The following is a 14,294-nucleotide window of genomic DNA, read 5'->3' on the forward strand; positions in this document are numbered from 1 at the left end:
ATAAGGTGATTTCAATAGCTCTAAAAGGATTGGGGATACTAGGTCATTCTTAACCAATTTTGAAAATAGCTTATTATAGGTCATAAGGATAAGATCAATATAAACTCTTTTTTGGTTGCCCCTAGATCTTCCTAAACTACTTGTTTGATTGTAATGCCTTGAAACTACTATACTAACAAAACTATGACCATATGTGGGTGCTTAAAAAGTTGGTTGATAGAGACTTAGAGCGATGTTGTTCATGATTGAGCGATGAGGTTGGTAAAAGAGTTGTGTGATATTATTAGCTACTGGATAGTAAGCAAGATGAACATATGGTGGATATAAAGCATAACTTCTAGATAGCTGTCTCTCAAAACTCACTGTTTGAGCTTTATCTTCTTTTTTCTTAGACATCCCACCTTTCTTGGCACTACTAGCTTTTTCTTTCTCAAGCTTATCACTCTTGATGATATTTTTAATAATATCCCTTGAGATCATCATGTCAACAAAGTTTTTTAATGTATTTCCTATCATTTTCAAATAATATGATGTTTTCAGGGTGCTAACGAATAATACTATCATTTTTTTCTTAGTCAGAAGAGGTTAAACTTGAGCAATCATATCCCTCCATTATTAGGCATATTCTTTAAAGAACTCTATTACATTTTTCTCCATGCTTTATAAAAAAAGATGATTAGGGACTAAGTTTATAATGTAACGGTACTGATTAATAAATGAGTGGATCAAGTCTTTCCATATTCAAATATGGGTCTTGTCCAACTAGACATATCATTTTGCAATAGATTTAATAAGATTGTCTTGAAACATATGCATTAGTAGCTTTTCGTTACAAGCGTAAGCAATCATTTTTTGATAATACATAGTGACATGTATAATCAGACACTTAGTACCAATATACTTATCAAACTCAAGGACCTTAAACTTTGACAGGGTTATAACATTTGGGATCAAGTAGAAGTTGGCTGTATCCATGGAGCTGTAAAGGTCTATACCTTTAATGGCTTGTAGTCTCTCTTTTAGTAAGTTCATCTTATGTTTAGACCTTGAGTCCTTTAAACTTTCAACTACCTTTAATTTTAGCTTTTTGTTCTCTTTCAGGTCACTGAGTTAGGGACGAGATTAAATCAATTGCATTTTCAGTAAAGATAAGATCAACAGAACTTTAAAATTGACTTTGAATTGATGTAGATGGCATTCATATGTAAGTGTACCCTATAAAAAATATAAATTGTTGTGGTGATACACCTTAAGTGGGATGAGCATGATATAGGTTAAAGCCAAAGGGATACAAAGGGCTAATAACATCCTGTAATAAATGGTTTTTAAGTTTAGCCTTTCTTTCTACAGTTTTACCTTTTTTAGCTTGCTTAGTTCTTCTAAAATTTTGCTCAACTCCTTTTTGAACTCTTCTTAGGCTTTTTTTTAACTTCTCAATGTAGCTTGCATTATCTTACTCTATTTTTTTGGCTTGGGCTCGGGTGTTATACTAGCAGTATTGAGTTATCCTTAAACCTTGATTTCTCACAATGTGTAAATTTAGAATATGTTTATTAAATCATTAGATTTTGTATGAGAATGAATGCAAAAACAAAATGAATGAATGCAATAAGAAAAATTTATCACATAATAATTATTATTAAAGAAAATCTTTATTAAATTGAAAGTCATTTTTAACCAAATCCAACATTACATTTATGAAAAGTCTAAAATTTACTGAGGAGAAAAATCCATAACTCGTCGATATTGGCTTTGCATTTCATTAAGGAAATCTATCAGTTCTTAACCATGTGCTCCCATTAGTGGCACCCTTGCCTTTCATTTTTTAATCTTTTCTATCATGTCTTTGGCTTTGTAAATAGCCACAGTGATTTGGTAAAGTAAAGACTTCAACTGGTCATGTTTTCTCATATATGCTTCTTTCATTTGTTCATATTCTTTGGTCACAACCCTCATCTATGCTTTAATTTCCACCACCACTTCATTCAGCATTTGGATACGTGCCTTTATGCTTAAAATAATGTCTTATCCCTTTCTTGTAGCTTTACTTGAAATTGTTTATGTTCTTTTAAAAGTTGGGCTAGTTCTCGATTAGTTGATAATTGTGTTGTGTTAAGGTCAGTGAACAAACTCTTCCATTCATCATTTTCTTATTCAAGTGCTTGAACTTCCCTTTTTAGCCTTTTGTTTGCAAGCTTCAACTCTTCATACTGCCTTTTCAGACCTGTAAAAGACTTTGCTAGGCTTTTTATGGATGTAGCTGAGACTTTCCTTGTTAAAATTATTTTATGGCAAATATTCCTTATGATAAATGATATGAATGCATAATAAAAACAAAGGGTTAGTAGGCATAAAAGTTAATATATAAATATAAAGACCAACATACAAGGTTAGTATGAAAAATATATATATACAAAAATAATAATACATAAATTTACAGGTAAAATAAAATTCCTATCATGTGTCCTATTTAAGATTTTCTAACATAAGAAAAGATATGGCTCTAACCTGGGTTCGGACCCTTAATGTTTATTTATATGCTAGATTCAAGTTTGATAGTCTAAAGGTTCTCAAATTGTTCCTTACATCATTGTCAATTATAGACTAGTAAGGCATTCCAATCTTCACCCATTATAGGCTAAAGCAGAAATGGTTAAATCTAAGTGAAAGTTTTTTACTAGTCCATGCAAAGACACGAAGTCTTACGAAGGTGTAAGTATTTTATTTCCTTATAGAGGACAAAACTTAGGTGTACAGCTCATGTTATGCATGTGCAAATGAATGACAAATATATGAAAATGAATAAATAAATAAATACAAACAAGGAAAGGAAAAAAAATCTCAAATTTATTAGGTTAGGCTTGGATAACAAGCAATTGTTTATTGGCTTGACTTTCAAAGTCCTTAATGGAGTTGCTAAACTATCATAATATATAAATTCGTGAGCCTACCACTAGATGTAAACTTTAGGAGTTGCCACCAATCTTTTTTGTTAAAGTGTAGTTGACCACCTGATAGAATCTGTCTTATTTAAAGAAGAGTTTTAAGATTGACTTAGGTATCTTTAAATAGTAGATTCTAGTCTACAAAACCAAATATTAGATTTGAGAGATGGGTTACCCGTGAGAAAGGCTATAATATCCTCACAGCATTGATTCAAAAGATAATATTAGTTTAATTTATGATTATCCAAGCTTTAACCATGTTTATGACTTACCAAAATATTAAATATTAAAAATTGATTCTAAAATTACTCTAATAGTTTAGTCTTAATTTAAGATAATTCTTTCACCTCAGAAGTATTAATGAAGACTAATGTCCAACTCTGAAGAGGTTTCATCATTGGATTCATTAATATATTTTTATTCAAGAAAATAATTAGTAAAATTCTCCAATAGTTTGGTAAAATTTTCTTTGATGCAGATCTCCCAATAGTTTGATGAGATTTTATTGTAAAATTATTTTTTGAAAATGTATTAAATCTTCCAATAATTTGATAAGATTTTATTTAAGATTTAATCTTTCAATAGTTTGATAAGATCAAAACAAAACATTTTATTGATAATAATTATTTTCTTTTTGAAAAAATTGATTTATAAAATTCTCCAATAGTTTGGTAGAATTCATAAAAATTTAAATTCATGAAAAATCTTTCAATAGTTTGGTAGGATTCATGAATTTATTTAAGAAATAATTTTAGTTACTTTTTATAAATAAAATAATGAAAATGAAATTCATAGAGGTATTAAAACAAGGTAATAAATTATTCATTTTCAAATAACAATAATAATAGTAATAATAATAATACTAAGTAAAAAATTAAAAAATGTAAACAAAAAATAAAAAGAAAAAAATCGACAATTAGGTTAGGTCTAGAGGTGGGTAGATGCGTGGATCACACATAGGTCAAATGCAGGTTAAGGCCTTTTCAAAACGACATTGTTTTGGAAAAGTATAAAAAGGGAGTTTCTGCAATTTTCTTCAAACTTGCTTCAGTCCTTCTCTCTTTAATTGGAATTTCCTCTAGCTTCTCTCCAGGATTCCCCAGGTTCAGTTACCGAAAATTGGATTTGATCATCAGTTTTTAAAAAACTTGTTGGAGCTTGGCCAGAAACTTCAAATCCGATCGAAAATTCAATCTGAATGTTCAAATCTTCAATCCAAAACCTAGATTTTTCTAGATTTCCTAGAAAACCAAATTTTCTAAAGACCAAAGATCTAATTCTTGTGAATCATAAAACCCAAAAATAATTCCATAAAAAATCTCAGAATTGCCAAAACAATTTTCATGTTAACCTTCATCCCTCTCTCTCTACCAAATCAATTATCAACACCCAAGTTACCTAGAAAACGACCACTTTGCGTCGCCCAGTTCAATTGTTTGAAAGCTCTTTAGTTAAAAATCACTACCACACACTATGCTACCAACGATGCCTTTTTCTCTCTTTTCTGTTTGAAGCCTTCAACCAAGAACCACAATCGCCTCCTCTATTACCAGTAACTCTTTTAAAAATTTCCAAAGACAAAGACAAAGCCAAAACCAAAACCTCCATCTTCTGAAAAACCACTTGCTGCCAGAAACAAAAGGAAAATAAAACTTCATTGTTTTTCTATTTGAGATTGTTGTATGTGTGTGTGTGTGTGTGTTTTTTATTTTTTTTTTTGGTTCCTTAGCTATAGATGGATTTGGTTTTAAGTATGGATTTTTTGGGTTTTGGTGTTCTTTGTGAATGTTATTATCAGTAAGGTTAGGTTTATTTATAGATAATTTGGGGCTTTTTCTAGTGGTTGCTGCTTTTGAGAATTAAGTCTTTGTTGAATTGATTTGGTTACGGGTTGATTTTTGATGCTACTAGTCGGTTAAGATTGCACTAGATTTTAGAAAATTGCATTGGAAATTTCATCAAAATTCCACTAGCAAATTCAAATGCTATAAAAAACTTTAACCAAAATCTAAAAAATTCCTTAAAAAATCTTCCAAAAATGCTAAAATGAACCTTTTTGGCTTATGGATTTCATATTGTCCTAACTTTCCCAAATTCCCTCACAATCGTAAAAAAACCTATTATCCACCAAAAATACTCTTTTGTAGACCCTTCTTTTATGTGTGATTTCTCCTCTATTTTATAGATCGAAATCTCTTTAATTCTGAAAAAATTTCACATACTTCGAGATTTGATGTGAATTTAATTCTGTGATTTTATTGAGTTTGCATGATTTAAGCTTTCAAATTTTGGTGAAAATTTTTTCCTTTTTTGGTTTTTTGATATTGGATTTAAGCCCCCAAATTCTATTATTTTTATTAAACTTTTTTTCTAACCTTTGACCTTTTTTATTTTTTACTTTTTGAATAAGTAAAAAAATAATAATAGTAATAATAATAACAGTAATAATACAATAATAATTGGGCCAAAGCCCAAACAAAATGTAATAAGTTTGCACGAACTCTTTCGAGGCTCAACGATTTCGAAGAGACCTTAATCGAGAAATTGATCATACCTCGGACAAAAACAGATGTCTACAACACTTATCAGGAAAACGCTTGCGCTTTGCAATAACTTGATCAAAATAGGTTCTTTGGCCAAGGTAGGTTTCAAATGAGAATGTTATGGTGATGAATCTCTTCCTAATAGGGCTGAAGGGGGAGATTGTTAGGGATATGTGAGGTTTAGCTCATGTAATTGGTTTTGACCAATCAAAGGCCATGGGCCTTGTATCTTTTTTAGGCTACCCTAATTGAGCCCTAAATAATAAATAAAATAGTAAGGGCGAAAAGAAAAGCCAAAAAAATAAAGAGAAAAGAGAGGAGAGTTGGTTGAACAAAAGTCGATCCGTATTCCAATTAAATTGAAATTTTATCCATAGGTTTATGATTCAGAGTTTTACATTTTAAATGGTAAAGATTGGGTTTAAAGCTATTTATGAACAAATCTATGGTGTATTTGTTGAGTCACGTATTTGACGATATTTTTTCAATTGTTTCTTTAGTTGTTGATTAGCTCTAGTATTAGTTAGAGGAGAACTTTGTATATCCATTATTTGATAGTGGAAATTTTTTTATGGTTTGTGGTTTTTTAGCTCTACATTTGAGGGTTTTTCACATAAATCTTGGTATGTTTTATTTTTTTGCTATTTTAAATTATTGAATGTTATGTATTATTATGAGTTTATTATAATATATTACTTCAGTATTGTTATGTTTATTGCTTTGGGCTCAACAGTTTTTTACGACTTTTGGAATAAATCTAGCTAAGTTTTATTATTTCTGTCTAATTAACAGATCAGGTGAAGTTTTGGTCTAATCCAGCCCAAGTGAAAACAATTTGTAACTTTAACTTCAAAAAAAAAATATTGTTTGCACTGTGTTTATTTCTCTCCATTGAAATCTTGTGACAGATTCTCTTTTTCAATTTTAATAATTTATAGATACTGTATTTCTCGTGAAACATATATTTCAATTACAAAATTCAATGCAATTGTTGAATAAAAAAACTACTACTAATTAATTTAATAAATAAGAGACGGCCTGGTCATGCTATAAATGGTCATGGACTGTGGAGTGCTGTTACTATATATGATAGGAATGGTGTTTCATATAATTAACTTTTGTGCCTTTACAAATAAAAGTGATTCAAATGGCCAAGTTTTAGTATATAATTGTTGAGTTAAGGTGTTGTCCTTCAAACTTATCCACTTTATAAAAATATTTGAATGATGCATGAATTCTGTAGTTAAAGAATTCCATGTGGAGTATATATGTAATTAATTATTTATATAAATTATTTATTAACCATTAGTTAGGTGGAACCAATATAAATATATATATATATTTAAAATGTAGTTATTGAAATCGAAAGTTTAACTATTGTAATTAAAATATATGTTTCATTCGATCAACGCTCAAAGTAAGTGTATTTTCTTTTTTTTCTTTTTTTTTTATCTATTTTTACATGTGATCAACCAACCATAGGGGGAAAAGAGAGCATGAAGTTATCATCTTATCAAGAAATTAAACGTGCCTCTTATGCTAGTTTAGCATTTTGATTTTGTATGACTATACAATCTGTGCACTTGTCAAGATTTATGGAATGGTATTTGTATGGCTATAGATATTGATCTAGCTATAGTGAAATTTTAATAGGTTTATTGAAAAGTGAAAACCTGGCTGTTTGGTGAAGGATCTTATGGGTTTTGATGAATTTTTTATTTGTGTGGCTATATATACTGATCTGGATATAGTGGAATTTCGATGGATTTTGTGCAGTCTGGTTTTGTTTCATGTTGAATCTTTGAACAAATCATGCAAAAGGAAAGGAACATATTGCTATATTTATTACATGTTTCCATTCTCTCGACTCAATTGAAATAATCCAAAAATTGAAATAATCTAGAAATTGTATTATATCATAGGTTTGGGTGCATCGAGTTCATAGAGATTACTACGCGCAAATAATTAAGGAAAGATGGAAATTTTGAGGATATGTTACTACATTATTGTTGATAATTGGTATTTTGATAGCTTTAAAGATTAATTCCTTATTTTTGTTATATTTATTGGGGAGATAAGTCACACTTGAAGTTATGAGAGCACATTAGAGAGCCTATACATATATATTTGATACCATTTGAATTTAAAAACTTAAGCTGAGATTTTTTATTCATATGTGAACTTTTTATGAGTTCTGATCAAATTTCATCTCAACTCTTCTGTGCGTAGGCCAAATAATCTTAGTGTTTGAGTACATGAAATTGATAGATATGACCAACCTCTGATCTACCAATAATCTCTCTCCAAGCAACACTACTAGGACTCAAATATGTGACTTTGACTCTAATACCGGTTGTTTAGAGATTTGTCACACTTAGAGCTTACGAGAAAATATCAAAGAGCCTATAGATGTATGTTAGACACCACTTAGAATCAAAAAGTTTAAGTTATTAGTTTCTTGAATCCTTCATGAATATATAAAATATTTCATTCAAATTTTTTAATAATATAAAATTTTTTATTCACATGTGAATCTTATTTCAACAATATTTTAGAATAATGTTAACTATTATCTTTTAATTATATTACACTGTTATATTTTGATAATGATGCTATTGCATTATTGTTGGTAATTAATATTTTGATAATTTAGGTATTTATAATGGGATTGTTATCATGTTACAAGTTTGATAGGTTGTAATTTTGTAATGCTGAAAAATGGAAATATAGTATCAAGTGTTACCTAGTTACATGGCCTATAAATGGAATTGTTTTTGGTCCACTAAAATCAATTAAAACTTTTTTTTAATGAAAAATTCAAGGTAAATAAGTTACTTAATTTCTTAAATTAAGATAATATATACCGTACATGACAATCTTAAATATGTAGCTACGGATCATATATTTAAGATGATCTTAACAAACGATCATCAATAATATTTAAATTTACTATTTTTTCGTTAAAAAAAATAAGTCTTAACTAATTAAGCCAACCATTTATTGATATTTTTAAGACTTTTATTTCCTATTAAAATCAATTACATAAACTTTTCTTGTCAACTGTTTATTAAGCCCAATTAATAATGTTACAACATGCTATTAAAGCTTGTCATATCAACATAAATGGGTTTCATTTCATAAATACAACAACATTAGTATTACTATAAACAATCAAACATGTAGGCAACGTTATTATATAATTAGAATTCAATATTTAATTAAACTGCTTCATGTATTTGTTTTTAAAAATGATATTTAATAAATTTAAAATTCAAAATTTGATACCTACAAATTTTTTCAAAAAAAATTTATTATAGATTATTATAAATATGTAAATTCAGGTATGTAAATAAAACAAATTTAATTTCTTTCTAAAAAGAAAATTTCAAATTTCTCTAAAAAAATTTTACTAAAGGCTTGCCTTTTTTTTTTTTTAGAAAAATATGCTATTACTAATAATTATTAGTAGAATTAATTTTAAAAAAATACATTTCATCATAAAATCTCTTTAGAGTTAATTATTCTTACATTGGTGTAACATGTCAGTTGTAAGGCAAACAAATCTCTCCATGACAAAAAAAAAAAAAGAAAAAAAAACTCCTGGTACACGCGCGTATAGATAAATAAATAAATAAATATATATATATATATGCATGCATATAATGTACTAAACGGTGTCGTTCGAGCTACAGCTTAACGGCCTTCGTAATTCGTCGTGTCCCCCAACTGTTAAAACTGAAAATTTTCCAAGAAATGATCAGATCTCGAATTTTCAGTCCAGACTTCCAGCCGTTAATTTTAGGGTTTCCCATCCTATATCTCCGAGATGACAAACATCGATCAGATCATCAACAACTCTTCCCGCCATTAATTCTAGGGTTTCCCTTCTAAATCTGCGAGATGCAAAACATCCATCAGATCGTCAACAACTCTTCAATTTACCAAACTCCGATATCCAAAATCAATGTCCAGAATGGTCAAAGTGATCGCCAATGCCACGGGGTCTGGTACGACGCCGTTCTAGTGGTTCCCGCGGTGCTATTCGTGGTGTACCTGGCGGTGAACGCTAAGAAGAACGTGGAGAAGCTGAGAAATGGAAGGTCGTACGTTATGATTTCCTATTATGCCCTTCTCTGGCTTGCCAGTGGACTTAACCTTGCTTGGTGTTCTCTTCAGGTATAGCTCTGACTTTCTTGTCTTTTCCATGAACAAGTATATATATTTATTGGATTTAATTGTGAGCTTAATGAAAGTCATCTTGGTCTTTTAGTCTTTTTTAACTGTGAATTTGGTGAATAAATCTTAAGAAAATAAAATAACCAAAAGGAATTTGAAATTTTAATTTTTTTGGAAAATGTTTATAAATATCGAGGGATAATGAAATGGAAATGTTTGAATATGCTTTACATCTTAGCGTTTAGACCGTTTAAATTAAATATGATTTTGTTGTTTACTATTTGGCTTGCTTTCTGATACAGTAATTTTCGAGGAAGTAAACATCAAATAGCAAAAGTAACAATCAAATAGGGTATTATTTGGCGCATCCAATTTGTTGTGAATAAGATAGAGATATGGTAGCGGAAAGCGACTAAAAATGATTTTTGTTCTACTCACAATTGTAATTTTAACTGTTGAAATCATAATTGTTAAATTGAGGTGCCTATGGTGAATCAAAATCTTGTTTTTGAGTATCATATGATATTTGTTTATGTATTGATAGATATGACACCTATTCGTGATAAAACTGATTTTCCATATAAATATGTAACGATTTTGTAGTGAATCGAATCGTATGTGTGGAAAAACTAAGAAATAAAATTGTGTGGAAAACTAAGAGTAAAACTGAATGTATATTGAAAAACTGCTCATAAAAAATTATACAAACACCTTAGGTTTATATACAACTATCTAGTGGGTAAACTAGGAAATTAAATCTTCCTAAAATTGATCCCATAATTGAGGGATTGTCTATCCTAATGTCCTTAATTTTAGGGATACAAATACTTAATTTTAGAGATACAAATATAAATATATAGATTACAAGATAACAAAATAAGTGTTTTCCCACACTCTTTAAACTGCTGAATAGGTGTTTTCCATTCCTTGCTTGGAAATAATTTCTTGAAATGTTGTACTACTGAGACCTTTAGTCAACACATCTGCGAGTTGACCCTTGGTTTACACATACGGTATGCAAATCAACCCACTATCTAGTTTCTCCTTTATGAAATGCTCGTCTACTTCAATGTGTTTTGCTTTTTCATGTTGCACAGGATTGTGTGCACTGCTTATTGCAGACTTGTTATCACAGTAAAGTCTCATTGGTCCATCCCACTTGATCTTCAAGTCTTCTAGGATAATCTTTAACCATTGTAGTTTGCTTCAGTACTTGATCTTGCCACCACATTTTGTTTTTTACTCTTCCAAGTCACGAGATTACCACCTAGGAAAGTGTAGTAGCCTAAGGTAGATCTTCTATTAGTTACTGAACCTGCATAATCTACATTTGTATATGCCTCTAGAATCAGTCTTGAATTTCTTTTGAATAAGATACCTCTCCCAAGATTGGCCTTTAAATAGTGCAATACACGGTACACAACCTATAGGTGCACTTCTTTAGGACAATCCATAAATTGACTTATCACACTCGCAGCATATGCTATATCAGGTCTAGTATGTGAGATATAAATGAGTCTTCCATCTAATCTCTAGTACATCTCTCTATCTACAGCAGCATCTTCATTAGCTTCTCCAAGTTTATGATTAGGATCTATAGGAATATTTGCAGGTTTACATGTGAGCTTCCTAATTTCTTTCAAAAGATCCATCACATATTTCTATTGTGAGATGAAAATACTATGCTGTGAGTGAGCTACTTCAATTCCTAAGAAGTACTTCAATCTCCCTAGCTCTTTTATCTCAAATTCTCTAGCCAAACACTGTTTTAGAGATTCTTTCTCTTTTTCATCATCTCCACTTACAATTATATCGTCAACATACACTAATAGAACTATGACTCTCCTTGAATGAGAGTGCTGGATAAACAATGTGTGAACTCCTTGGCTCTGCTTATATCTTGCTAGCATCACTTTGACAAATCTCCCAAACCAAGCCCTAGAAGACAAAATCTGGCTTTATCATTTTAAAAAAAAACATTTATTTACAACTGGTTGTAATCTTGTAATCTGTATATTTATATTTGTATCTCTAGAATTAAGTATTTGTATTCCTACAATTAAGGACAGAAAATTAGGATAAACAATCCCTTAATTATAGGATTAGTTTTAGGAAGATTTAGTTTCCTAGTTTACCCACTAGTTATTTGTATATAAACCTAAGATGCTTGTATAATTTTTTATGAGCAGTTTTTCAATATACATTCAGTTTTACTCTTAGTTTTTCACACAATTTTATTTCTCAGTTTTTTCGCATGGTATCAGAATCAGGATTTTTTTTGTTGCCCTTTCCAAATCTGTCATGTGATAGGCTTCTTTCATCTCCGCCTACATGTGATGGGAGCCTATAAAAGTGGTGTTATCCCACATCTAATAAATTTCCAATATCCTGTACTCTTATATTCAAGTTGGACCCCCCCACTTACTGACAGTTGGTTTTAAAGTTGGATGATTAATAGTATGGTGTATCAAGTATCTTATGTTCTTAACAACTATGGTTGAAATTTAGATTATTGTTTTCAGCTGACTTACTTTCGTTTAGGATCTGATTGTTAAACTTGATTAATAAGCAGTCTTGGCAATGTGCTACTGGAAGGGAGGTTGCTTGGAATCTTCTGTCACTATTCACCGCCTCCTGTCTGTTATGTTTAGAAATCAGCTTGGTGGGTTTCTTACTGCAGGAGAGTTATGCGAGTGGACTGGAAGCTTTAGCACGTACTTTCACTATCTCAGGGATCATTATTGGCATTGATGTGCTTCTCAAGGTAACCTCCCAATATCAGTTGACCATGTTAAAATGTGGCATAATCTTCATTGCATGGCAATAAAAGGAGCAGTGATGGAATGTTAAGATATTAAACAGCCTCTTGTTACTGCAATACGATGTGTTCATGTGTGAAATAATATGAGTAATAGTTTTCAAGGACATGATGCTTAGTTATGCTGATACTCTGAACGTAATCAATCTACTTGATTTTCTGGTTAGTCTGGTATCAGTTACTACCACATTTGGTAACTTCATTTCTCTAAAACAGAATTTACTTCTAGAAAGGGTAGCACCTTTTATTCTTCTAGGTTGTGATAGTTGTTCTTAGCCATGTAGATCGAACTACAAATTTATTGATCTTCTTAGAAAACCCATACACCAAGACCCAGTGATTTTTCCTTTTTCTTTGCTACATTTGAGGAAGTCCAGCTAGAGCTAAGGGAGGATTCAATTTTTGACCTTTAGAATCCTAAAGTGGGGTAATAATATTTGGATGACCTTTTATCTTATCTGTACAGATCTAGAAGAAGTTAGGCCCATCAGGTGTTGCAGCAATCCTTTTTTTACTTTCAAAGTAAACCCTTACTGAGTGTTTACAAGATTAGTTGTCTATGTCAAAAACATGGATTAATGATATATGTTTATTAGTTTCCATGACTTGCATTGTGAGGTTATACTGATAGCACATATACAAGCACATACCTTCTTGTTTTTCATGCTCTATATTTTGTAGATTGTTCTTCAATTATCATATGCAATTTTATATGTGCTGTCATTTTCATCTTTCTTTCTTAAATGCTTCTTTCTGCAGGCAATCTATATTTTTGGATTTGGGGTCCCACTCTTCATTGATGATGTCGGAAGCACTCATAGGATGAAGTGGGGGTTGTGGATCATCCACAAATTATTGCTTACTGCAGTTTATGGTTTCATCTTGCTTGTGCATTTCTCAAAATGGAGAGAGAAATTGCCCCGTGAGTAGATTGTTAATTTAAAGAGCAGCATTCTTTTCTTGATTGCACCAGCATTCTATAACTCTTCAACATTCTTTCCAAATTATGCAGCCAGACCGGCATTCTACAACTACGTAGCTATCATGTTTGTTGTCAATGCTATTGCATTGTTTGCTTGTGGTCTTGCCGCTATTGGAATAGGCTTTGGCATTTGGTAGGTTATGTTTTCATTTTTGTCTTCTGGATTGAAGCATTCTATACTCTGTAATTATACATCAAAGTTCCATATACAATGGAAAGAGACCATGAATCAGGGTTTGCATATTAACATGCTACTTATTTTCTGCAGGTTGTACAATTTAACGGTTATGTGCTATCACTCGCTTTATCTCCCTTTCCTGTATACAACATTCCTAGCTGATTTTTTCCAGGTAATATTTCCCTACAATTGGTAAATGATCTCTTATGGTTATCTCCCTCATTGTGCAATAATAATAACACAGAATGTTGTTAATGAGCAGGAGGAAGATTTTCTTTTGGATAATGCATATTACTCTGAGATGAGAGATGCTGGGTTCTTTGATGTAGATTGGGATTAGTGGATTACCCTCTGCGATTGATTGTAACAAAACTTGCCAAGACCATTGGTTGCATACTTTGTAAATAAATTCAAAATTAAAGGCAACATATTTTTAAAGTCCAGCTGTTCTCTATAAATTTTAATCTTCTCCTCGTATCCTCAACTTTGATTTATGTTCTTGCAAAATGCATCTGCTGCATTCAGACAGGATATGATAAAAACAATATGAATTTTGACAAAAATCATACATAAATTTAATAAAAATAAATATATATTTTTTATTTTTAATATATCAACATAAATTATAATATGATAATTTTTATGTTTTATG

At 30.6% G+C, this 14,294-nt stretch overlaps 1 protein-coding gene across 1 annotated transcript; it reads left to right on the forward strand.

Annotated features, from left to right (window-relative positions):
- The first annotated feature begins 9,225 nt into the window (after positions 1 to 9,225).
- LOC111291198 (protein CANDIDATE G PROTEIN-COUPLED RECEPTOR 2-like) lies at positions 9,226 to 14,080 on the forward strand. The gene is made up of 6 exons (XM_022882829.2): positions 9,226 to 9,664; positions 12,237 to 12,428; positions 13,242 to 13,404; positions 13,495 to 13,597; positions 13,733 to 13,814; positions 13,905 to 14,080. Exons 1-6 carry the CDS (start codon positions 9,389 to 9,391, stop codon positions 13,980 to 13,982), a joined length of 894 nt encoding a protein of 297 aa, XP_022738564.2. The 5' UTR covers positions 9,226 to 9,388; the 3' UTR covers positions 13,983 to 14,080.
- Positions 14,081 to 14,294: the final 214 nt, after the last annotated feature.

The sequence above is a fragment of the Durio zibethinus genome, chromosome 11 (assembly GCF_047325235.1).
Source record: "Durio zibethinus cultivar Kanyao isolate XHJ-2024 chromosome 11, ASM4732523v1, whole genome shotgun sequence".
Lineage (NCBI taxonomy): Eukaryota > Viridiplantae > Streptophyta > Magnoliopsida > Malvales > Malvaceae > Durio > Durio zibethinus.

Excerpts from the sequence above, each read along its gene's own strand:
- LOC111291198 (XM_022882829.2), top strand. The coding sequence starts at position 9,389 with ATGCAAAACATCCATCAGATCGTCAACAACTCTTCAATTTACCAAACT. Across the intron at positions 12,429-13,241 it reads GCATTGATGTGCTTCTCAAG|GCAATCTATATTTTTGGATT; the intron begins GTAACCTCCCAA and ends TTCTTTCTGCAG. Across the intron at positions 13,405-13,494 it reads ATGGAGAGAGAAATTGCCCC|CCAGACCGGCATTCTACAAC; the intron begins GTGAGTAGATTG and ends CAAATTATGCAG.